The 25,648-nt window shown below is 39.4% G+C and overlaps 1 protein-coding gene across 1 annotated transcript in view; it reads left to right on the forward strand.

The window, feature by feature from the left end:
- Positions 1–25,436, forward strand: part of ankfn1 (ankyrin repeat and fibronectin type III domain containing 1) — a 112,759-nt gene extending 87,323 nt beyond the window's left edge. Inside the window, exons 12-24 of the mRNA XM_022669036.2 lie at positions 123–220; positions 3,374–3,464; positions 5,378–5,485; positions 11,818–11,917; positions 12,030–12,162; positions 13,065–13,181; positions 13,586–13,801; positions 14,287–14,453; positions 17,512–17,662; positions 18,648–18,816; positions 19,541–19,707; positions 21,885–22,098; positions 22,264–25,436. Coding sequence (XP_022524757.2) covers positions 123–220; positions 3,374–3,464; positions 5,378–5,485; positions 11,818–11,917; positions 12,030–12,162; positions 13,065–13,181; positions 13,586–13,801; positions 14,287–14,453; positions 17,512–17,662; positions 18,648–18,816; positions 19,541–19,707; positions 21,885–22,098; positions 22,264–23,030 — 2,498 coding nt within the window. The 3' untranslated portion in view covers positions 23,031–25,436. The remainder of the gene's footprint in view (positions 1–122; positions 221–3,373; positions 3,465–5,377; positions 5,486–11,817; positions 11,918–12,029; positions 12,163–13,064; positions 13,182–13,585; positions 13,802–14,286; positions 14,454–17,511; positions 17,663–18,647; positions 18,817–19,540; positions 19,708–21,884; positions 22,099–22,263) is intronic.
- Positions 25,437–25,648: the final 212 nt, after the last annotated feature.

The raw sequence follows: 25,648 nt of genomic DNA on the forward strand, positions 1-25,648 counted from the left end.
ATACCTTAAATAACTACTTTGCTGATGTAACAGGTTATATATATATATATGTATACCGTCCCATAGTGTTTTATATAAGAAACTCTTTTTCCTGCCTGTTGTGTGGTGTGTGTTTCTGGCAGTGGAGTGGAGCTGTCTGAAGGACTTCTCTTTATTGGCTGGAGAACTGATCCTTGAGAATCTAACGTCCCTGAGGTGCACTGTAACAGGTCTGAGTACAGTAAGTACAACCACGTCTTGCTCCTTTTCTATGTGTATTTCGTTTTCCTGGATCTGTTTACTGGCCTTGTGTGTACAGCTGGCCCTACACACCTGGGTAGAAGTCTGATTGATTGTCAGAAGAATGTATTGCAGGCGTAGCAGCAGCAGTGTGGTGTAGTAGCACAGTCTAAAACAAGCTTTTCATCTTCTGACATAGATTTATCTCCTTTCCTTTGATTCGTGGCTTCACGAATCACTGGTCTTAAAATCCACAGGTAGTTTTATTTAAGCAATAGAACATGAGAGGGAGTGTGTTATCGTGAATAACATCACAGTGATTTTGTCGTAGGCACGAGCCAAAGGCAAGTGCCCTAGGTTATCACTGCCGTGATGTTATTCGCGATAACACATGACCTTGAGTGTTCTATTGCTTTTATACAACAGGTTTTTTTTTTTTACAAAATGAATAAAGAAAATAAAGGACCCTCAAAAAATGTAAAATGAATATGCTCTAATACGGACTGTGCCTTCCGCCAAAAAGTAGTTTCACAACAAGTGAACTGTAACAGAACTGTACCTACAAAACGGCATATGGTTTAAACATGCTAACACCACCAACGTTAACTTGAAATCAAAATTGAGGGTTAAGGAGGTTGGTAAACATTAGTTTTTTCCACTAGGTGCCATTTTAGATGTGAAAAGAGGTGTATATTAAAAAATATACTATTGCCCTATATATTGCCCTAAACAAAACATATAAATATTCCTTTTTTCCTTTTTGAGGATGTTAAAGCATATCGAGGACTTTCCTGTACTTGTCCTGATAGAGAGTCTCATTTATCTAGTTAAACTGGATAACAGGACAGGGCAGTTTAAATAAAAAATACTGTATTCCATATGAGATAGTACTTGAATTGTAGTTTTAAAGGACCTGTCACTACTAATGCATTTTGACTGTGAACATGTGTATTGAGATAAATTTTCTGCATAATTAGAATTTTTATCGTATTGTCCAGGCATTGGTAGTTTTGTAACTATGTTTGTAACTTTTAAATCCATGTTTAAAAATGAAGAAAAAAACAAAAAAACTAAATAACCCAGAAAATTGATAAATATATATACATCATATGTATTATGAAAGCAATGACATGACACTGTAACCTGGTACGCAATGACACCTTTAGAGGGCAACAGTGAGTATTTCTGTTCATTTGAACTTTTTTTTTTGTGTGTCTTCAGATATGTGACATGGTATAAGCTCTATTCATAAGGTTACAGGCATTTCTCTTGTTTTTATGCACAATGGTAATTTTACTGGTGACCTCAGTAACACTCGATCAAAACCGACGTGTTAATAAGCTCATGCATATTAATGGTCATTGCTCAAGTTCTGTTTGAGTGTCCAGATGGATCAAAACTGTCAGAATCAGAGACAAGGATTCTAATTGAAGATGCAGAACTACGGTTTGTTACAGTAATAAACAAGCAAAGAAAGAAGGCTAAACAAACAATGTCAACTATATCAAAACCAATTTCTACCCACAGAGAGTGAAGTAAAGCTAAAACTGTAAAACTGCCAACAGTAATCCTTCTTCTTGCATGAGGCTGTGTAACTGCAGTGCTTTTTTTTCTTCTTATAACACCAGTGGTGATCTGGGGGTGTTTTTTGTGAATATGATGAGTTTTTGACAGCTAGGAGGCAAGGTAATTAATTAGCCAAACTTAGCTATTCATTGTCCTCGAAAATCAGGATTGACAAGCTTCCTTGAGTTTCTTGAAGTTTCTAAAAGCTTAGGCTATACCCTGTACATTGTATAATGCATAAATTAAGAGTGCTTATTCATTTAAACCCCCAAATAAATTAATTGCATACATGTTTAGCAGTAACAATGATTGGTAGAATCTCTTTTTGTTGCAGTAACTGTAGCTTTAACATGCAGGTATTTTCTAAATTCATTGGAATATACTTTAGTCTTGATTTACACATTCAGCTCTGGAAAAAAAAATAGGAGACCATTTCAGTTTCTGAATCAGTTTCTCTGATTTTGCTATTTATAGGTTTATGTTTGCATAAAATAAATGTTGTTTTATTCTAGAAACTACGAACAACATTTCTCCCAAATTCCAAATAAAAGTATTGTCATTTAGAGCAAGGGCGTAGGAGCGGGCTTGATATTGGGGGGGGGACACATTTGCCAATATAAACCCAAGCCCACCCTATAGTTTCGTAGAACAACATTTGTGGAAATTACTTTTAATTAAAAGTAAATTATTATTATAACGTGATTATAATAACCAGCAAGCTGATTGGCTGTTTCTACTGAGCGGCGGGACTTAATACCTGAACCGGCTCTGTGATTGGTCCAGTCTGTCTCCTCATTAATAGGACAGCTGATCTGAGCGAAACGATATAATTTTTGGGGGGGGACAAATCCACCTGTTTCTAATATTGGGTGTCCCCCCCATCCCCCCCGGTTCCTACGCCAATGATTTAGAGCATTTATTTGAAGAAAATGACAAATGGCTGAAATAACAAAAAAGATGCAGAGCTTTCAGACCTCAAATAATGCAAAGAAAGCAAGTTCATATTTATTAAGTTTTAAGAGTTAAAAAATCAATAATTGGTGGAGTAACCCTGGTTTTTAATTACAGTTTTCAAGCATCTTGGCATGTTCTCCTCCACCAGTCTTACACACTGCTTTTGGGTAACTTTATGCCACTCCTGGCGCAAAAAGGTTTTCAATTTGGTAAATTCAAATAAACTCATAATTTTTAAGTAGTCTCTTTTTTTCCAAAGCTGTATTTGTATTAGATTCACAGTCCAATAAATGGACTTTTATTGAGAAAAGACGGCATTTTTTAATGAGAAAATAAAATACGACACATCTCAGACATAGCTATCGGTTACAATCTAAAGAAATTTTGGGATTGAAAGCATTTTAAACATTTTAATAATGTTTTGAACACATTCTTATCACTATATATTTATATCTGAAACTATAAAACACTAGATATCAACATATGTAATGGAATGGACATTATATTCCTTTTAAAACACTGAAAAAAAGGCAGAACTCACATTAGCAAAAGTTACATAAACCTCTTTTCTATGTTTATGGTTGTAAGAGCATACCAACACTAACCACTTTACCTTCGTACGTTTTTCTTACAGGGCAGGCAGTATTATGTTCGAGTTTCTGCGTACAACATGAAGGGCTGGAGTCCATCACAGCTCTCTCAGCCACCCTGCGCCGTTCCCTCCAGTAAGTTAACACTTTTCACTGCCACGTCCGTACAGATACCGCATGCAGTAATGATGATGAACTCATTATAGCATAGGTCCGTCTGCATGAATGCTTCTCTACAAATGGAATGTTCTTGAATTTTCAGACTACTTTTATATATGTAATTCAATCATTAGAGAGGGGTTGAAAGGATAGATGTTTGTAGAATTGCTGCTTCGAGTTGACCGTCACGACTCACTTGGCACGTCCTGCCTCTGCTATTCTCTCTCTGGCCTTGAGGTGCCACTTCAAAAACAGTATTGGGAAAGAAAGGCAGGCAAGCCTGCCAATGTCACCAGAGCAATGTGCATCATCGGATGACAAATCCAGAATTAGAAAATGTGCTGAAACCCAGTGCTGTATATGTTTAGCTGTATATGTGAACAGTTTAAAAACATTTTGAATTGTTTAAATTGTCATTTTTTGTAGGGTTCTACTGTAAAATGGCTGTGAAAGCACAAGCTCAAGCTCGAACCATTATGGATGTAAAATAAAAAGGGAGAGAGAACTTTAGCCATGTTTGCATTGCACATACGTGTGCTCATTTGTCTCCTGAAGTGCTGTTTTTTAAACTGTGCGAATCTCAAGTGGCTCATTGTGGTTTAAACGTGGCTTGGCAAATCTAATTTGGTAGTCTGATGTTTTATGTTCACATTAATTTGTCCTGAAGGCTAGGTCCACACGGAGTCAAATCAAAGTGCTCAGAACAAATAAAGATTGTTCTTCTGTGTGCTGAAGAACAAAAAATAAAAAGGTGGGATGGAATGATGTGCTGGAAATAGATCCTAAACTTTACATGTACACTGCACATGTCTGATTTTAGTCAATTTTATATGATTTTTAGTATAAATGCTTTAATTCAGTTACCAAGAAAGTTAGTCTAGTGTTGCACCACGTTCATGTGAATGACCCATTTTTACCAAGCCTGAGAAACATTTCTGATCCAGCTGCCTGGTGTGCAGTTTACAAGATGAAACAAAGCAAGGAGACAACAGGGTTTAGTGGGTTTATGTGTTTTTTAATTGTGATTGTATACAGAAATGTAACAGCAGGACAGAGAATCAGAAAATATTGAACATACAACTCAGAACCCCCAAGGCTCACATGTAGATTCTATCACAATTACTATCACGGCTAATATATAGATCTAGAAAAAAATAAGAGACCACTTAAAAATTATAAGTTTCTTTGATTTTACCAGATTAAAAACCTCTGGAATATAATCAAGAGTTAGATGGATGACCACAAGCCATCAAACCAAGCTGAACTGCTTGAATTTTTGCACCAGGAGTGGCATAAATCTATCTAAAAACAGTGTGTAAGACTGGTGGAGGAGAACATGCCAAGATGCATGAAATTGTGATTAAAACCAGGATTATTCCACCAAATATTGATTTCTGAACTCTACTCTGAACTTTATGAATATGAACTTTTATTCCTTGCATTATTTGAGGTCTGGAAGTTCTGCATCTTTTTTGTTATTTCAGCCATTTCTCATTTTCTCCAAATAAATGATCTATATAAGTGAGGGGCATTCTCCTCTGGTCAAACAACTTGTGTTAAAATGTTACAATAGTCATTATACATTTAATATGTATTTAAGTGATACATTTTAGCATACAATTAGATATGTTTATTTAAATAGCCCTTCCAATTAATAAAGATAAATCAACCAGTTCTTCTTTTGGGTAAAAATTATACTTATCATTTCTTTTTTGTACTATTATATGAACTTTAAAGTTCATATCCACACACAAGTATGTCTAAACACGCCAGCTAAGCTAACATTTTAAATTTCTTTTTGCTGTGTAAGACTAAGAACTGCAAATTTATAAGAGAGCAAAATAACATGATTTTAAAGGTTTAATATGCACTGTGTTTGTGTGTGTCAGACTGGAAGGAGTGTGATGGTAGAGAATCGCGGAAGAGAGGGCATATCGAGGCCATGGAGAGGTTGCTGCAGCAGGTCCGCGCCACTCACCAGCACTACAGCTGTGGAGGTACAAGCACATCAGCACACACTCGATGACACTTCTACTTATTGATTAGCTTGTTAGCTAGCAGATTCAAACATGGTAGGACTTGTAATGTTGACTCTTTCTCTCGCTCTTCACTCTCACATTCGACTTTGCTTCTAATCATCAATACCAGCTGCCCTGAGCTCTCTGATACTCAAGTTAGTTAAACAAAGGCTAACATAGCAAGGGAACTTTAAAACATTGCATAAAAAAGTAATTTCTTCTTGAGAGTGTTCTATCGTGAACAGAATGCTAATTCTGCTATTAACTAAGCTAATGCTAATCTGCTTCTCTCTCCTGATTCACACCAGTTTAAAGGTCTCATTGCATCATTTTTTTTTCATTCATTTTAAACAGTCTAGTTGTGGTCACTAGTATGAATGAATGACACATGAGCCATATTTTATGAAAAAATTGCTCAGGTGTTTCTATTTAGCCCTGCTTTAGATCACTGAATTACTGGTCTCTGAAGAAAGACAGGTTTTTGCTTTTGCTCATGAATATTCATACATGCAAATATATTGCCGCTGATTGGCTAACAGCACTGCAGCAGAGAATGTGATCTGCTGCCTCCCCCACAGTCAATTTCACAGCTGTAAAACTCAAAGAACAAAATGGTTTCAAAGATACAGCTTTAGTTTTAAAGATAAAGCACTGAGTGCTTAGTAAAGTAAACCCTTAAACTTCACAGGTGAGAGGCCGAGAAATGTTATCAGTGCAGAGAGCCGAGCCCAGACTGCCCACCCGTCGGTTCTTCCTCCGGGGCTTAGAGAGACCTATAGTATTTTACAAAGAACAGGAAAAAGTGGATTTTAGCAGAAAGAGACCTTTAATATAAATGTTCAGACTGATTCTTTCTTTTTCTCTGTTCCCTGTCCACTTTTGCTACCTTTAACTTCCCTTTAATTAGTGAAGGAATTTGTAGTTCAAAGTTATTTGTGTACATTAACTGACTATACTTAGTCTGTACATAAACAAACTTACAAAAACGGCTGCATAAAGTCTCTGTAACGTTCTTAACATTATTTCCCAGCTTTTTTTTTAGCTCTGCTCTGTCATATTTTCTTCACCATAACACGTTGTTTACAGAGATACAGTATATAGTAACAAAGTAAACATAAAAGAGTTATTTTATTGATACTATAGAAGAAATACTATTGTTACTATTAATAAACCATGTTATTAATCGAGATATATTGTTGTGAAGATACTTTTAAATATCTGAAATACCTTAGTGTTGAGGTTCATCACACTTACCCCTGTAATACATACAGTACATTCAAAAGTGGCTCTTGCATAGCTTCTCTCCAGAAGCACCTTTTGAAGCACTTTTGTTTTTTAAAGCGTGGGAGTAGTTTTAATACTGATCAGTGTATAGTTTTGTATATGCTCCCTGCTCTCCCACGCTGTTCCAGAAAGTCACGGCTGTGAATGTCTGAACAGACAGATGTCCTTCCTGTCGTGCTTTGATTGTGCTGCGGATATAAGAGCCTGACATCAGCATGGAAAGCTCAGATGGTGAATGCAGAAATAACGTCATGCTCATCAACTGTGTTTTTCACCCGGCTTGTAGACGTCTTTTGTGTCAGCCCTCGTTTCTTCTCTTGCTTTATTGTGTTTTTCATCTCGTCTTTATAGCCCTCGTAAGCCACTCTCTCTCTCTCTCTCTCCCTCTTTCTTTTTTCTCTCTCTCTTTTTCTCTTTTCCTTTCTTTCTCTCTTCTTTCTGCCTACTCACCAAAACTGTTTTCTCCTTGAGTCTTATTCTCGTCTTCCCTTTAAGCCCACACTTCTTCCAGTAGATTAACTCCGTATTAAAGTGGAGAAATGAAGCGTGGTAAAAATGTTTTTTTTTTTTTCTCGACTATGGGCTACCCGGAGCAGGCAGAGTGAATGCGCTCTCTCAGCCTTCCCTCCAGCCTCCTCGGGACCTGCCAGGAGACAGGAGCAGGGGCGCTGGGGAATTGTGTACATAAATAATCTTTTAATACATTTATCCATTTTGGATTCCATGCATTTATGGGTCGAGCGTGTCGCTGGTATACTGTAGCTTTGTAAATCACAGGGCCGGAGTGCAAACACCTCTGCAGATCAGGGCAGCCTGGCCGTAGCGCGCCGGCCGGGCTATACGTGGAGGGGGAGCGCCAGCTTTGGCCCGCCGCCCACTCCCTAATCCAGGAGCTGGCTGGAGGGGCATAGAGGAGTGTTGTTCGCTGTGCTGACAGTAGCTCAGCACTCACAAACACCAGCTTCATTAGGCAGCTATGCGCGCCGCCACTGGCGGGAGGAGAGAGGGAGAAAAAAAGTCTGCATCACTCATCTGTTTATGAGTCAACACATGAGTCAATGATGTCAGGGGGGTTGGCTGCCAGAGTCTCCAGCGATATTATACTGGATAATTGATTCTAGAAGAAAAAGACTATTTGAGAGTTGTTTATGGTTTGTTTGGTGTGTTTTTTCAGGGTTTTTTTTCTCTCTCCCTTGCAAAAAAAAAAATCACGATGTTTAAGCGCTTGCACAGAAAAGCAGAAAAACAGAAACTGCCTCCCACCACGTCTGACAGAAAACCCCCTCTTACGTTCACTGCTTCAAGAAGAATTAAGCTTTTAGAGTGCTCTGATTTTGAGTGCTCTAGACATAGTACTCTCTCACGTCTGTTTGTGTCTCGCTGAGCGCACTCGCGCATGTGTGTGTGTGTGTGTGTTCCGCACGCGCGAGCACACATACATGCTGGCAGGGGCGACGTATTTACCCAGTTTATTTTTGGAGAGACGGTGTTCGAAAATAAATCTGCAAAATTAATCAGTGCTGGTACAATGCCACCACTATAAAAACCGTGGCAAAAAAACGTGCTGCTCATTTAAGGGGAGGTTATCTTAATTTATGATGTGTATATGTGGAGCTGAGAGGGTGCTCACAGACCGAGGGGTGTGTGTGTGTGTTACACACAGCTCTCTGTGTTCCAGCATGAGACACAGCGACACCCACACACACACACACATACACACGCATACACACACACACACACCGGCACGCACACACGCACGCACACCTCCTCAGCTCCACTCTCTAGCCGGCTATGTAAGCTGCTTCTGTGAGAGTGGGGGTCTGGAAAGTCTTGCTCGGACCATTATAGATGAGCTCGCTAGCTTCATATATGTTGAAAAGGCTCTGTTGACCTTCACTAAATTACTTAGAAAATGGAGAATGCTACCAGCACTCCTCCCCTGCATCTCTCTTACACACTCCCACTCTCTTTCACTCTCACTCACCTCATTTCACGGTCACACTCGCTGCGCACGGCAGACAGATGGATTGCCAAGTCATTAATCAAAGGTGATCCATTTTTTATTTTCATAAATGAAAAAGCATTTCTTTATTTATTTGGGGTGACAGTTTGGCGGCACAGGAGGCCAATGCACTCATGTCGTATAATCCACTTGTCAAAGTCAGTTAACCTCCAGAGCGAGAAATAAATACAAATTCTGGGGCTAAGTTATCAGCACATTCGACAGCAGCAGCAGCAGCAGCAGTAGCTCTAGCCATGCATGCTGAAAGCTCCTATACACTGAAGTCCAGCAGATCTCTCGTACGCTGCTGCACAAACTGTACAGCGCCAAGAATGTGGGCAACATGTCTTTATGTTGACCAGTCTTCTACATGCAGACAAAAAGGTCTATAGTGAGGATTTAATTGATTCCTGTTCTTAGATTTCTTTAATGTTGTTTTAGATCTTCATACCTCATTGCTTTGTAAATTATAGCATGTTAAAAAGTGTTGAATCCACTTTTTATCTTCTAAAAAACAATGTGCATTACTATATACATGTAAGTATAATGTAAAATGTTTAACGTCGTTGTGAGACCATTAGGCAAAACTTGAGTCGTAGAAAATGCTGTTATAACTGAAGTTAGTAAAAGTATAAAGCAGTTATATAATAATTTTAGTATTATTTTGCAGTACATCTTATTTTATAAAAGATTTTTCATGTTTGTATAATATTTTTTTTCAGTTTATATAATACATATTTTTATATTAACTATAAATCTGCGTTTTAAAATCATGTAATGCTTGTGTAACATTTACACTGACAAGTTGTGTCATGTTATCTCATGAGTGAGGTTAGACATTGGTCAGTGTGCTCATGGCAAGACAACGTGAACTATCAGAGTTTGTTTCTGTTTGTATGGGCATCTAACATTCCTCGATACAAACTGTAATGTTTTTACTGGCAATATGTCACAGAAGGCATTATAAAGATCCAGTAGAAGGTCTTCTTTGGATAGTAGAAACAGTTATTCCAATAAAAGCAGGAAAGCTTTCTTTTAATAAGCTTAATTGAATAATGAAGTGTCCCAGTGCTTTTGTCTGGATAGTGTACTTGGCTAGATGTAAATGTTTATAAAAAAATATATATCATTAAATTGACCAAAGACAGAAAGATGATAGAACATAGGGGTTAAATGTAGGTTGTATGTGGGAAGCAATTGAATCATGTTGACCGCCACCCAAGTGTTCTGTGCTGTTTCTGATTGATTTTTCTTGTATATTTTTTGATTACACAGTATATTTCACATTTTAGCTCTTACATTGGCATGTGTGTTATGGGATCTAGAGGCATTTTCTCTATTTAAATTCAGTCTATGCTTGTTGTCCTTTATTTTATTATAAAGATTCATGGATTCAAAGATAAGGTGTTGATTCTGGAAAAAAAAAAATCAGAATTTAGTTGGCGGAGACTTGCTATTAGCTTTTAACACAAGGGTTTCCCACGTCTGTGAGCGCACACTGTTAACAGCATACTGCTAGCAGTCATTGAGTTGAAAGGACAGGGCTCATAAGACACAGTGGTCCACAGGGAGTTTGATAGGAGTTTTCAAACGGAAATTTTCACCCCCACATTCACCCCTACTCCTGTGGAGACAGAGAGACTAGAGCTAGCGTGATTACTTTCGTGGTGACTGGGTTTTTCTAGTGGTCACTTGCACGTTGTAAACAACTTCTCAGCCACACGAATTGTTCCGTCTGCGCTCGCTGTTTACACGGGGGGCAATTACGTGACGCTTAATTTCATGAAAACAGGGTCGTCTGAAGATAGGCATCACTGAAAGGCGCGCTGATACGGCTGCATTTGAAGCAGGAGATACGCAGCTAAAAAGCTGTAGATAACTCTTCTCTCGGTGGCGTGACCCTCCTGACCCTTTCGCTTTAGCAGCCCTGAGGCACACTCTCACACCATTTGTCTCTGTTTCACCCATTTCTCCTTCCTTATAAAATACGCTCGGGCCCTGTGCAGTCATAGTCTGCCTGTTTTCACTTCCAGACATGTTTCGTTTTAATGAGGACAAAACACCAAGGCTTTGACCTGGATTTGTCAAGAAACGCTTTTAATCTCCTCTCTTTTTGTGTCAGTCAGTGACCTACAATCTTAAAAGGAATGTTTTTTTTTAGCTTGGACAAATAAGAGTTTAGACAACTTTGATTTGGCTATATATATATATATATATATTTAATTTATAATAAGCAGAAGTTCTCTCAATCTTCATTTACAGAAATAATTATTTCAACCATTAAGGTGTTAATATGTTCATAAGACGACTTTTTTACTAGTTATTTAAGTTATTTAAAGTAAGAAATAAAGTAATTTTGTTTGTCATTTAAAGTGGAAATGTTTATATGGCCATATTTGGACATATTTAAGTTCCTGCAGCCGTCAATATTTCTCTTTTACTATTGTATTATTAGGTAAGGGCTTGTTCAGAGAGAGTATAAAATAGTATAAAAAAACAAACAAACACAAACCAACATTTACTTTGCACTGCAATAAATACCTTTACGAATGGTAACTAAAACTTTACAGTATGTCCACAAGTGATGTCAACTTCTCTGGGCTCGGCACCATCTGGGCTGGAAAATCACACAGGGGGAATAATTATTGTGTTTAAGCAATTCGGTATTTCGATTTTTTCAAAGAAATAGACACCACAAACTCTGGACACAAGTCCAAAAGCCATGGTCTGACATGTTATGGTGTTTTGTCAGTAAACTTCTGTGATGCAGCGTTAAACCTGAATCGTAAATTGCAGAGAAAGTGTGAAGAATTTTAGAGCAAAATAGTATAGCAATAACTTTGTTGCCAAAATGTCTTGTGTTTTGTTGTGAGAAGGACTGGCAACATTGTAAAGTGGTAAATGCTTTATCATAAAATAAAAGTAGTTTATCGTTCTGTATTGTACCAACTTTTTCTGTTTTGTAGTTGTTTTCGGGTCATTTAGGCTTCCGCGTGAATAAATCTTGGTTCTCTCTGACTTTCAGACACCTCCAAGCTGCAGAACACCAGTCGCAAGCAGTCGGTCTCGAGAAGCCTGAAACACCTCTTTCATTCCTCCACCAAATTTGTTAAAACTCTTAAAAGGTCAGTATACATTATATGCTTAACTCAGCTCTTACGATGGCATGTGTTACTGCTTTCTGTCACGGTGGATAATCTTTCATTTACTGAGTGTGTCCTCTCGCCCGGCTTCTAGAGGGATCTACATAGCTACAGTGTTTTATCATAAGGACAGTTTGCTGGTAACTAATGAGGATCAGATTCCCATCGTGGAGGTGGAGGACTCCTACAGCAGCTCCCTCATGCAGGACTTTCTGTGGTTTACCAAGGTATGACAAACACTCCGGCTGACCGCTATGCACGGGTAATGGAGGGAGCAGAATTGCTCTAGTTAAGTAATGGCGTGTTTGCAGGTATTTTATTAAGCATAGATAGCAGAGCCATCTGTCAAAGTACTTCCAAATGCTGGATTTTGGTATTTTGTCTTATATTGGACATGTTAACCCAAATTCATTGTATAATTATATTAAATAAGTCATGTTATTTAATAAAAAAAATATTATATTATTTAGGACTTTCACAATAGCTGTTTTTTTTACTGAACAATATATTGTCCAAGAAATATCCCAAATAAAATGTAAATAAAATATTTTTTAACAGTCACATTCACATTAATAGTCTCTCATTACTTAGAACAATATAATGGGCAATAAATCTATAGTGTAATTATTGTGACAGTGGTATGGTGGATTAATGGTGTGGCTGTACAGTACATAAAGATGAGTGATATGGTAAATATAATATATCATAAGACATTTTCTCGATGCACAGTATTTATCATAATATTTTGACATGCAGAATGAATGCATCCACAGTCGCAGATTCTTAAAAAAAAGGCTATTCAAATACTCTCTAATGCATTGCACATTGATTTCCATTTAGTTTTTTTTCTGCAGTTCATCCAGTTAATTATCACTGATTGCATACTTTATAATTAAATGTAAAATTGTGTTCTTTGAGTGCAGAAGAAAAAAGAAATATTCTTGATTGTCGTTATTAAGAAATTTGATCAGAAAACAATAACATTTTGTCATATTGCCCAGCACAAGCTGTACAGTTCATACATTAAATCTGAAAAATCAGGCAAAGTCTTACTATAAATGCATAAATGTTCTAAAATGTAAATATACGCTGTAATTGCATTTATATGTTTGCATATGTATTTCTGCAGCTGTCGTGTATGTGGGAGGACGTCCGGTGGCTTAGGCAGAGTATGACTATTTCCAACTCATCCTCCTCCACACTGCAGTCCAGGCAGAAGATGCTGTCTGCTGCCGGTCAGCTGCAGGTTTGCGAGCTCATCATTAACCTTGCTAGCTTCTTATTTGCCTAATGAGATTCCAGCCTCAGCGCACACAAATCGAATTGTGTCTAATAATCCGCAGTGAGAGATTTGTAATGTTTGCGGTGGCTGGTGTGTAGGTGTTGGCTGTGCAGTTTGTGTGGACTTGTGTGGAGTTCAGATTTCATAAAATTGGGCAATTATAGGTGCTGCTATCCAGTAGCTGGAGCTATTTGTTTTGTAAGCCACTCGTGATTAAAAGCACACACTTGCTGCACTGTTACGTCCACTTCATCTTCTGTTGCCGCTATGGACCCGCGGAACTCATAAGAGGACTATTGAATCAGTATTGCAGTATTCCGGAGAACATCCTTTCTTAATCACAGTCGTGCATCTTCCTGTCTACACAGAACCTTCTGGGCACACACAACTTGGGCCGTGTCCACTACGAGCCCATTAAGGATCGCCATGGTAACGTGCTGCTGGTGACAGTAAGGGAGATGGAGAGCCTGTACTCGTTCTTTAACGGGAAGTGGATGCAGGTGTCCAAACTGCAGAGCCAGAGGAAGTCTCTGTCTACTCCGGAGGAGCCCTATGCCCTGGACATTCTGCTCATCACCATACAGGTAGAGTTGGACTGTAGAGTTTTGTAGAACTGTTACCTGAGTTTGAATCCTGAATTATGCTGCATGGCATCAGCAGCCAGAATCTGAGAGAGTAAAATTGGCCTTGCTCTTTCTGGGGGGGTAGATGACGCTCTCTCCCCACATCACTACTAGTGTGATGCTGGTCAGCACAGGCATTTGTTAGCTGATGTATCGGAGCTGTGTCGCTGCGCTTTCCTCCAAGTGAGTTGGCTGCATAGTGATGCTGCATCAGTCGGAGGATGCATGCTCTAGTATTAGTTCTTATGAAAGAGGATTGATTGATTTGTCATCTAAAATTATGGCAAACAAACAAATGTTTGTATTTTTTAATGTAATATTGATTTTTCTTTTTATGACCATTTTATGTTTATTTGGGTATTGCTAGCCTTTATGTCTTGCTGCTTCAGTGTGCAAACCTGACTGAATCAGATTGAAATCAAATATGCTGGCCTTGTGTTTTTCAGGACATTCTAGCATATCAGCGGCGCAGTCAGAACCGGCTGTCTCCAGGCCTGTACCTAGGCTACCTAAAGCTCAGCAGCTCTGTGGACCAGATCAAGGTGTTGGTTCCTCAGCGAACGCCCAACATGCTCTGCCATGCCAGAATACGAGAAAACTGGAATGTTTCCAGGTTAGACACTCAAATCCATTTCCGAAAAATGCTAAACATGGTTTATATTTGTATTTCTTTATCTGAACATATTTCATGACACTGTGAATCAGGGTCTTACAGTTTACACAAAGTGACCTGTCAGGACCTAGTCCTGTCAGCGACTCTAAATCCAGTATCTTAAAAAGTGCTGTAAACGCTCTCATTGGCTACACGGTGGGGAGGAGAATGCAGGGAGTGTTATTTCTCATCTGTCTTTAGAAGGCTAGAGTTAAGTTAATATTTCTGTTACTTAATTAAAGTGAACTTATTTCCACTTATTGTCATATTCTCAAGTTTTTAACCTGGAATGTTACACAAAGGCATGATGATGAAGATATACATAATGTCTACTGTGTTTGTGAAAATTTGTGTTGATCTTTAGAACTTTATTTATTGTTAAAAGTGAATAAAATTACATGTAAATGCAAAATACCTGGACATCAGCACATTGGGATTCATCCTGTGTTGTAAAAGAGCGGGCCAGTTACATTACATTCTGTAAGATCTTCATTGAGCTTGCAGAACCCTGGGGGTTGGGGGGAAGCAAGTTAGGTGGTCTATACATCCCCTAACCCACCTCCTCAAACTACACCCCTGCTAAACACACAGAAAATATGCTGTTTGTACAAAATTGGAAGAGTAAAACTGAAGCAAAAAACTTTTAAACTTTCTTTTAAATCTCCAGCTACCACCCGACTGTTTACAGTAACCTTGAAGTTGGATTATCTTTAAGTCTGGCAGCAGATAGAGACGTGGTTTGAGATGAATTGCTTTGTGCAGTGGACCTTGGTTTTGTGATTGACTGAATAAGTGAGCCTTTCGTTTATTAGAGTGTTACTCCTCTATCTGTTCTGACCATGAATTACAACGTCTTGCTGAGTTGAATCCAAGCAGCAAAATAGGTCACGCATACATAATAATTATCTTGCTTTGTGCTGAATATATCTTATTCTCTGACATATATACTGCACAAACTTTCCACGTAACCAAATCTCTGATGAATAAGTCCAGTTGTACACCTTATATAGTGCAGAAGCCAACAAATGGACATTTCTCATTGGCGCAATGAATAAACGAAGAGAGCGCGTGCCTGTAAAGATGAAATATTGAAATATGTTAGGGCTCTGGGTTGTCGTGGAATGCTCTCCTCACCGCAGGCGAACATACTTTCTTGACATGGCCATTTTTTATGAGCAAAACAAAACTCCTGTTTGTTTTTGTTCGGTAAAGGAGCTATTTATTTATTTTCATCTCAGGTCACGATGTTGACCCCGGTAGGTAGGTCCAGACAGGGAGAGCTTTATCCTGCCGCTCGGTGTGGTAGTAAAACTAAATTTACTATGGGGCCTGAGCGTGGAAGTCAGCGGGAGGCTCACACAGGATGATGCCCACTCACGGCTCGAGGAAAATCTGTGGAGCAAAGAAATTCTCTTTTTTTCCAACAGCTTAGTCCCAGATACTTATGTATCCTTGTCAGCTGGAGTAAAATGCTCCCTATTCCTCTATATCTGGCTTATTATATTGGCTTTCAGCTGTATTTGTGATTTTCTGGTGTATTATGTTGTACAGACAACAAAATAAGCAGTATAATTTTTTATTTTAATCTAATAGGTGCTGCTAAAAACTGCTTAAAGTGCAGAAAGTAAATGTGAGAAGGAGTAAACAGCTTGTTGCCGCTTATTTGATGCCAAGTAGTAGCATATTCTTTAACCCTCTAATCTTGAAATCTGTTCGTTTTTATTAACAACAATTATTTTCCAGTGCTTGTCACATTTAGTACATTAAGTAAATTATATTTATTCACAGAATCTAATAAACGCTTGCAAAAAACATTACTTGTTCAGACCAGATATTTTTATCAATAAGTTACAAAAGTCAAAAGTCTTTAAGCAATACTTTTGTCTATAAAATGTCATCATTCCAGAGAACAAAGAGCCACTACTGGAGGGTTTAAATCTCTCATTAGGCATGGTGCCAAAGTCTTTATTATTTTATTGGCTGTGCATTTTTACATGTGTGTCAGCAATAGGGCTTCTATGTCATGTCTGTGTCAGCAATAAATGTAACTTAGTAACAGTACTTAACTGATTGCATTTATTAAAAGGGATGTCCCAAACATATGAACATATAGTGTGTTTCAAACTCGGGTAAGCTAAGGGTAAGAAAATGGAAAAGAACTGTATTTTGTATAGCTGGACTGACGGCTAAGTGGCTAGCCTAAACCAAACAAATCTATCCTGGTGTGTTTTCACATCCAGGTGTGTGGTCGATCCCTGGATTTTGAGCCGTCTGTAGCCAAAGGCTACCATGTACAGTGCTCCCACTGAAGCTACGCTGCCGTGTTTACACTTGGTGCTGCTGTGCGTTATAATGCTTATTGTGATGCCTCATGAGAAATTCCATGTTTTTTTTTATGATAAAATTATTTTACAACAATACGAAGCCCATACCTTATGGATCTAAATTCCATTCTGCATATCTGTACAGAATGTAAAATTATTGTATTACAGATCCTTTTAGAACATGTCTTTTGGTCCATTTTTAATGGAATTTGACACGGTGTAAAGAGCCACTGTCCTGTGTAGATTATGTCAAAAATGACAAACTGCAAAAACACACCTACAGATTTCTAACATTGTAGACTACATTTTACACACATCACTTTTTGGGACATTGTGCAGTTAATATATTCAGCAAAGAGATGAAGTGCCGTCCTCTCTACCCAGTCTACTCAGTGTGAGGGTGGCACTAATGGAACTTTCCCACATTTTGTCTCAGAACGAGACGTTCCGACTGAAAATAAGGGGGCGTTTAGTGGTTGGTGGCAAACATTTTATTCACTTAGAGCTCTAGCTCTCCATATCAGGAACTAGCGCGGCTTCCCTGGTTGCCCACTCGCTGCTGGAAACTCCACCGTCACGTAATGGGGGTATGGAGTGGCACACTCTAAACAGGGCGCCTCAGCAGAGGGTGATGTGTTGGTGTGCTTCTGTGTGTGAGAGTGTGTGTTTACCGAGTGCCTTCTCTTCCCACCCAGGGATGAGTGGGAATGGCTTCAGACTCTGTCTGGCCCTGAGGAGGTGGAAAGAGTAGATCAGGCGGCAGACTGCCATGCCCCCCTGCTCTTCTCCGAGCTCCAGACAGCCATTAAGAGCCTGCTCCGCCAGATCAATCTACCTCTACACCAGGTACTGTACAACTCACTGCCAGCACTGCAACTTACAGCAGCACAGTATTCAAAGTGTTTACTGTACTGGAAAAGAGTTACTCTTACTGTGCAGTCAGATATGAAGAATCTTTCAGAATGACAGTGATCTCACAGAAATATTACAAGAATTTTATATTTGATTTTCTTACACTATTTATTTGCACTTTTACAAAATGATATCGGAACATTGTATAAAAAACATGGGAAACATAGAAATAACATAGAAAACATCTACTAGATGTAAAAAACATTAAACACAACTTCAGAGCAAATGTGTGATCACATTTTATTCACAAAATAATATTCCTGGAAAAACAAGAATTAATTATTTTTTTAATACCTAACTTTGCATACAATGATTTTATAGTAATTGGCCATATTAAAATCTGTAATTTGTATATGCTTAACTCAATATGGTTACACATTAAAAATAACAATGAATCTTGGTTTCCTGTATAATCTAATATTCTGGCATTGTACCAAATTTTTAAAATGCAGAAAGTCATGGGACAGCAGTATGTAAATTGATCATGAAGTGTTACCTCGTGGGATGGCTTGGGAACACCTACTCCTGTATACATTGTGAGATGTTATCTTGTGAGTAAGTTTGAACACTGGAATTGGAACTTGAATTCAAGCAAGGCCTGTGTGAGTGTTTTCCCAAATCATAGAAGGCATTACCACCCACAGTGGGCAGCACATTGAGTGGTAATCATCGTGACAAGACGTGTCCGTGTGAACAGACAAGCCATTGCAGAATGTGATACCACTTCCTGTCCCATGACTTTAGGCTTTAAGATCCTAATGTCTTAATTATGTCCTGCCTCTGTTTTTTTCTGTTAACCACCAAGTTAAAATGGTGAGCTATTGTTTTACATTGACAGAAATGTGTGCGTGTGTGTGTGTTTGTGTGTATGTGTGCGCGTCTGTGTGTGTGTGTGTGTGTGTGTCTGCCCCTCACGCAGGCCAAGCACTTCCGTCTCTACACACAGGAGGTGCTAGAGCTGGGTCACAATGTGTCCTTTCTTCTGCTGCTGCCTGCCTCAGACGACGTGTGCACTGCCCCGGGCCAGGCCAATCCCTACACACCCCACTCGGGGTTCCTCAACCTCCCTCTTCAAATGTTTGAGCTCGGTACACTGGCTTCTGTTTCAACCCCTACAATATTAGCTCAGTTGGCCTTATAAAGTCCACAGATTCCTTTCCCCCTCTCCTTCTCCTCTGCCCCCAATCACGCTCCCAGCGGAGCTTCAGTAAATCACACAGACCCACACATAACACACAGCAGCAGGAGAGCAGCCGACTCTGCGGCTAGCCAAACACCCCCGCCCCCCACCCCTGTGTTAATACAAGTAATTGATACTATAATTGAAGAAAATCTGTGTAAACAAGGACAGATCATCTTGATTTTAAATTGCAGGCTGTGTTGTTTTGTTGTGAGCGAGCGAACGCCGCTGATAACCACGCTTATGATTTAGAATACTCAGTAGATTGTTTGGCTGCCGGGACGACGTTATTTGGAAAGTTTCGAACGCTCAAATTTGAAATTTGATACCGCGGAGTGGAGTCGTTTCGGTCTAGAAGGCAGACAGTTATAAACCACCCACAGGGTTCCATTAAAGGCAATGCTAATGGCACAAATTGTCAGTGTTCAGTGGGAAATAATGACAGCCTTTCAAGATACTTGAGTATTCTGTAGATATTTCAGAAGGATCCTGGTTTTTACACAGCATAAAACCAACCAAATAATCTGATGAGATGTAACCAGCTATTATGTATTCCAGCTATAATGAGATACTGCTGAATAACCTCTCCCTTTCCTGTCTCCATGTCTCTCTGTCTCTCTCTGTGTATGTAGTTCACTTCTGTGCGTATAAGGAGAAGTTTATCAGCCTGTACTGCCGCCTGTCCTCCGTGCTTGACCTGGATGCTCTGATAACCCAACAGGCTCTTAGAGAAGCCATTACAGACACTGAACTGGCGACTGCTAAACAGAGGCACCAGCATATACTGGACTTTATTCAGGTATTCGTGTGGTATTTAGTACTGTAGACTCAACATTCATATATTCTGGTTGTTATTGCACTGCTGTTCTTGCGCTTTCATCATTCTTTCACATGTCTCTGATATCAAAGCCAGTCGCAAAGTTGATGAAACATTTGATAATTTGCTAAACAGTCGGGATGGCTTTTACGCGTATTCCCAGACACACTGAAAACGTGTGAAACGTCAGACTAGAAAAACAACTTAAGCTAATAATCCAATTAGAATAGTTTATTGATGTCATAAAGTATAACTACTAGACATATAAACTGTTAAAATGGCTTGTTTTTGTTGTGTTGAAATCTCAATACCAGCTAAGTAGAGTCTTACAACAGGACTTGAAAGAGAGCTGTCTGTTCGGAGCGCTGGGCTGAAATAATCCCTCTTCGCCACCACGGTCTGGACTATTAATTGAGATTGACCACAAAACCACAAGAGTGTTTGTGTGATGTCGGATCCAAGAGGCTGTGGAAAAAAGGAGCACTCTGACCGCAGATTACACACTGCCTAAGAGTGATGAGGGGAGAAAAAGAATACCAATCAATGCGAGTGACTGCGTGGCTGTGTGTGGCTACGCAATGTGGCATCAATTAGCGCGAAAATTTTAATGTTCCACCGAGAAGCATGCAAAAAAGGGCCACGTCTGTCAAAGTGGCACGTCGGTGGAAAGCGCTTAAGGGCCCACTCTTGTGTGTGAGAGGCGAAGTTTTCCACTGTGAGGTCCTGTCAAGGCACTAAGGCAGACAGACCGCAAAACATGCATTTTAAACACATGAGGCAAATAGCGTCATTCAGTGATGAAGCTGCCCTGACACAAAATACTCTTAAGGATGAATTGACTTGGGCCAGGTACAGTACACACTTATCAGCATGGAGTAAATTTGAGTGAGTCAGTATTTTCTTCTTTACTGCGTCACACACACTCAACAGAATCACCAAGTTAAAATACTTTTCTGCTCACAACTGAATAAATATTTAATAAACTATTACATAGATGTGTAAAGCTATATATAGGCCTAGAAAAAGAAATTAATTTTATGAATAAATCAACGGATTAAGTACATATATTGATTATATCTATATATTTTATCTGTATTATATATATATTTATATATTGGCAACAACTCATGTACATTTACATATCATAAAGACTTTTAAGTACTTTTTTTTCCCCAGAGTAGCTGCAATACCTCCAAGCCAACAACATCAGAATGAGTGCTGATTTGTTGAAATGCCCTTTCTCTCAAGTGAAAGCAACCCCTTCTATATTATTTCACTTGTCATACTCTAGTCCCTTTGTCATTAGCCCCAGCATACTTTCCAAAGGAGTCATCCTCTGGTGTCAACCCTCATTCCCATAAGTTGGATCTCACATGGCATTTGCTAGAAGGAGCTCAAATTGCAGCCTTTTTCTTCTACCCTGTCTCGTTTTTTTTTTCTGCACTTTCCCCTCCCGTGTGAAATGAGCCCCTTGTAAATACAATTGCATAGTAAGTCTCAAGAATGGAAAATATGAAAGTGGCAACTGAGGAGATTCACTATATGGAAGTCAACAGCTCTGATTGAAAACACACTCCACTTCTCACTTTATTTCTGCAAACTGGGAGTAGGTTTGGAAACTCCAAAAAGCAATTTTGAGCCACTTACAATTTTATATTAAAAAGGAGACCTAAAAAAATAGGCATTGTCATATTTAATTTCATGGAAATTGTTTGTTCTTTTGGCTCCTTTATTAAAGTACTAAAGGTCTATTCGCAGTTATCCACCTTTTAACTTAAGATAGCATCTTGACTGGCACAGATCAGAACACAGCCATATCAGAATATTATGACTACATTCTTGTTTCTGAATTTTTACTTCCACTGACCATTGGTGGTATGATACTAGTGTGTGTTGTGCTGTGCATATGAGTGAATCAGAAACAGCAGTGCTGCTGGAGTTTTTAAACACCTCAGTGTCACTCAGTGCTGTACTGAGAATAGTCCAACAATCAGAAATATACAATCAACAGCTCACTGAAAAACAGGATTAAAGGAGTAAAATAAAAGTATGCAGAAAAACATGTAGCATTTAAAATGTTTTTCGTGAAGTCTGTATTGCAAATAAAATATGTACAGTGTAATTCACAGTTACATCATTTCTTATTCTTCTTTTCAAAGCAAATGGATGAGATGTGGCGAGATATCCGATGGATCACTGATGCCCTTCAGTATGCCCGCTATAAGCACCCTCTGGGTGGGGTGCCCATCACATGGCTGGTGGATGCAAGCGCGGAGCCTGTAACCCAGAAGAACGACTCCACCTCCTCAAACACAGACTACCTACCAACCCCCTCCCCCTCTCCTGAGATGAGGAGAAGAAAGGATACAATTGGTAAAACATGTTGGTTATTGTTTAAATATTCATTCGCTGTTAAACATACACTGATTAAATATTCATACAGCAGTATTTCATGCACAACTGCAGATGCATGCACATATTTGCTTAGTCGTTTGTCAGTTGCATTGTTTGGATCATTATTTCTGCTCTTGGTTTCAGACTCTCAGCCAGGCTCGGATGAGGAGGGATGCTCCGAGGTCTTCCTCCCCACCGACAGCGACTATGACTCCAGTGATGCGCTGAGTCCACGGGATCTAGACCTGGTCTACTCCTCAGCCCAAGACCTGTCCCATCAGGCCGTGCATGCCCTGAGCGGGAGCGCTCCAGACGTCCTGCAGATGCATGACCTCAAGTACAGCGCCTGCCCCACCGCCATCCTGGAAACTGAGTCCTGCACTAAAGACCTGGAGGACCTGTCCTTGTCCACTTACTCCAGCAAGTCCTCAGACAGCACGTCTCGCTGCAAGTTTCTGGCCGACCCGCCGACCAAGAGGAAGATGCTGTCCAAGAGCCACCCCCAGAGGAGCTACTTCGGCGGGCCACATCGCTGGCTGCGCGTCCAGAGCGAGAGCCAGACACCCTCGCTTTCTGAGGGAGTTTACACCAGACAGAGCGATTTGGACCTGCCACTCGAACTGCCTCGCTCTCTGCCACACTCCCCGTCTGCCTCGTATCGCCTGGATGAGCGGAAGAGCGCTCACCGGGAGAGCAAACCCAACGTGCGCAGAATTTTTGTGGAATCGTGCAGTGAAACGTCCCCCAGCAGAGACAGCTCGCGCTGGCCAGAGGAGCAGGAGGAGGTGGATAGGAAGGCCTCTGTGGCAGAGACAGTATCTGTGTTCAGCATAGTTACAGAAGCTCAGGATGTGGACTCTGATGAGCAAACGAATGATCAAGTTTCTGAAATTCTCAGCAGCACACTCTAAAAAAGGAAAAAAAAAAATGGGTATTTGTTTTTTGTTGTAATCTTGGTGTAAGCCGTCATACTGCCACCAGATTGCCTCTACAAATCTACACAATAACACCAAATTTTCAGGCATACCAACATACAAACTGTGTTGTAATATGTAGACAGTGGCCCAATCCCATTTCTTATTAGTACCTCTATACCTAGGTTTTATAGTGTCATTTTTCCCCTTGGAAATGAGTCACAGGGGGGAGTGGTTGAAATCCTTTCACTAAAAAATGCTAAAAAAACTTTAGAAACCTGATTCATCATCAATTTAAACCCTCTATAAACCCTCTATAATACCCCTCCACCCCATCAAGAGTCAGGAAACTGTACCCCTCTACCCCATTAAGAGTCAGGACACCCTTCCCCTCTACTCCAACAAGTAGTAGGACCACTGTTGTGGTAGGGTCAAGGAGTGAAATGGGATTGGGCTTTCTTTGTAGAATGTATAGAGGAAAAAAATATGAATTTGAAGTTGCTGGTCAACTCCATAGGAATCCTATTCAGTGGCTCTGACTGTTAAAATACTGAATATTATTAATGCAACATGAAAAGTGCTGCTTTTATCTTTGAACTTGAAACTGCCTCTGTACAGACTCATAGGTAAAAAGTGAAAAGTAGTACTTTTTGGCTGTTGGTCTCTGATCTTAGCATTTCAGCCGTTCTGAGGAGTACTGTATACCTGTGGTTTACCTTCTAGGACAAATCACTACCTAAGAAGAGCGGTGTTGCTCTTATCTCCCCTGTATGATTTATCAGTGTTTAATTGTTATTTTACACATTGAAAGAAGTAAATCATGTGTATTGACTGGTCCTGGTCTTTTCATAGCAGACCAGCCAAATACTGTACAAACAGTTTCAGTTTTTGTGTCAGAGAATGGGACTTTTCTTTTAATTATTAAAAAAATGATCATACGCTTGGAGTGCTAAACAATCACATCACTGTTACCAATGAAACATGCAATGCTGGTATCAGGACCTACTCGTTGAACTAATGAATATGTATGTCGTTTCATAGCAGATGCCTTGAGTCGTATACTGTTTACCTCTTTAGGATTGTGTTGTGTGCTTGTTTTATCTGAAGTCTCAATGGTGTGATCCATCAGTCCTGGTTTAGTCTGATGATGATGTCTAATGTGCTAGCATCATGCTACAACAAATGGAAACAAACCACTTGCTATATATTCATATATGCTATATGAATAGACAGAAAAAAGTGCACACTAAAAAAGATTTTGCATCCTATGCATGATGAATGCAGGTTAAAAATTTAACTGATAGTTTTCTTGCTTTTTATACCTTTTTGCCCTTAGTAAAAATCGATGCCACCTGGTTCTATTTTGGTACTGCGGACTTGTACCACTTATTTAAAGGGTATGCACCACTTTATTTGAAGGATATTTGTGAATATTTGAATTACTGATTTTGCAAGTTACAGAGAAACAGTGATTCTTATTTTGACAACTGGTGTCAACAAAGCCATAGAGATTTGAAGTGTACAGAAAAATGTACTCTAAAGAAATAACGGAGCGCGCTGCACTGAAGGCGTGGCTGTATTCAATCAGCCATTCAGCCATCTCTTTCAAAGTATACACACTCCTCTCTGCTATCCCGCAGAGGTTGAATGGAATGACCGCATGTGTATGTAAGAGACTTGATGCTCACTGTTGAAGTCTTTGGAGTCCGACCTCTTGTCAGGTGAAAAGAGGAATGGAGGGCAGCTTACGTGAGAAACATTGTGAATTTGTCTGTTGCAATGTTATGACTTGTTGGTGTTGCAGTGTATTAAAAAAAATGTCTTTGCACAGTTCTTCCTGAAAATATGTTTGTACTGGACTGATCTCCTTTTAAAGATGACAAGGGTGTTTCATCTCCAACTTTCTGTACAGTGACGTGTCAGCTAGAGCTCATGGTAAAATGGAGATAATGATAAAATGCACTACTTTAATATTCCTGTGTGTTTGAGCTCATTGCTCAGCTCTTCTACAGTAGTACGTGTTTTGCCTGTTTCCTCATGAGTGAGGCTTTTACAAGAGAATATTTCATTGCAAATACTATAGTCTGACCAGCTATAGTTGTTCCACATTATTGTTAAAGGTATTATTGTTAAATTAAAAGTATTTGTCATGATACCTTTATACTGTGCACACAGCAAGCCAAAACAATTGAAGAGCATCATATCTGTATATTTTTGCATTGAGCATTTATTGATCCAAATAATATATTTCGGTATCGTATTTTTGACAGTTATTGTCTCATGTCATCCCAGTTTCTATTGTTACATTAGCTTTTGCAATGCAATTGAATCTGGCCGATCTGTGGCAGATGTGTTTATGAACTGAAATAAACATTCCAGTGTAGATATGTAATGAAATGTTCCTTGTTGATTTTGTCACACTGTTATACAAAAAAATGTGTCATGTCATGGGACAGGAACGCATATCATGTCCTATGACTTTTGCCACTTACCTTGGAAGCTAAAAAACACTAAACTGACGCCTAAGATATGTCTGTTGTCTGTGTGGACAATTCTGGCCAGATGCCACCGGTCACGATCATCACAAGGAATGCGTCATAAAAGGCATTACCACC

Source organism: Astyanax mexicanus, chromosome 15, assembly GCF_023375975.1.
Source record: "Astyanax mexicanus isolate ESR-SI-001 chromosome 15, AstMex3_surface, whole genome shotgun sequence".
NCBI classification, from domain to species: Eukaryota; Metazoa; Chordata; class Actinopteri; order Characiformes; family Acestrorhamphidae; genus Astyanax; species Astyanax mexicanus.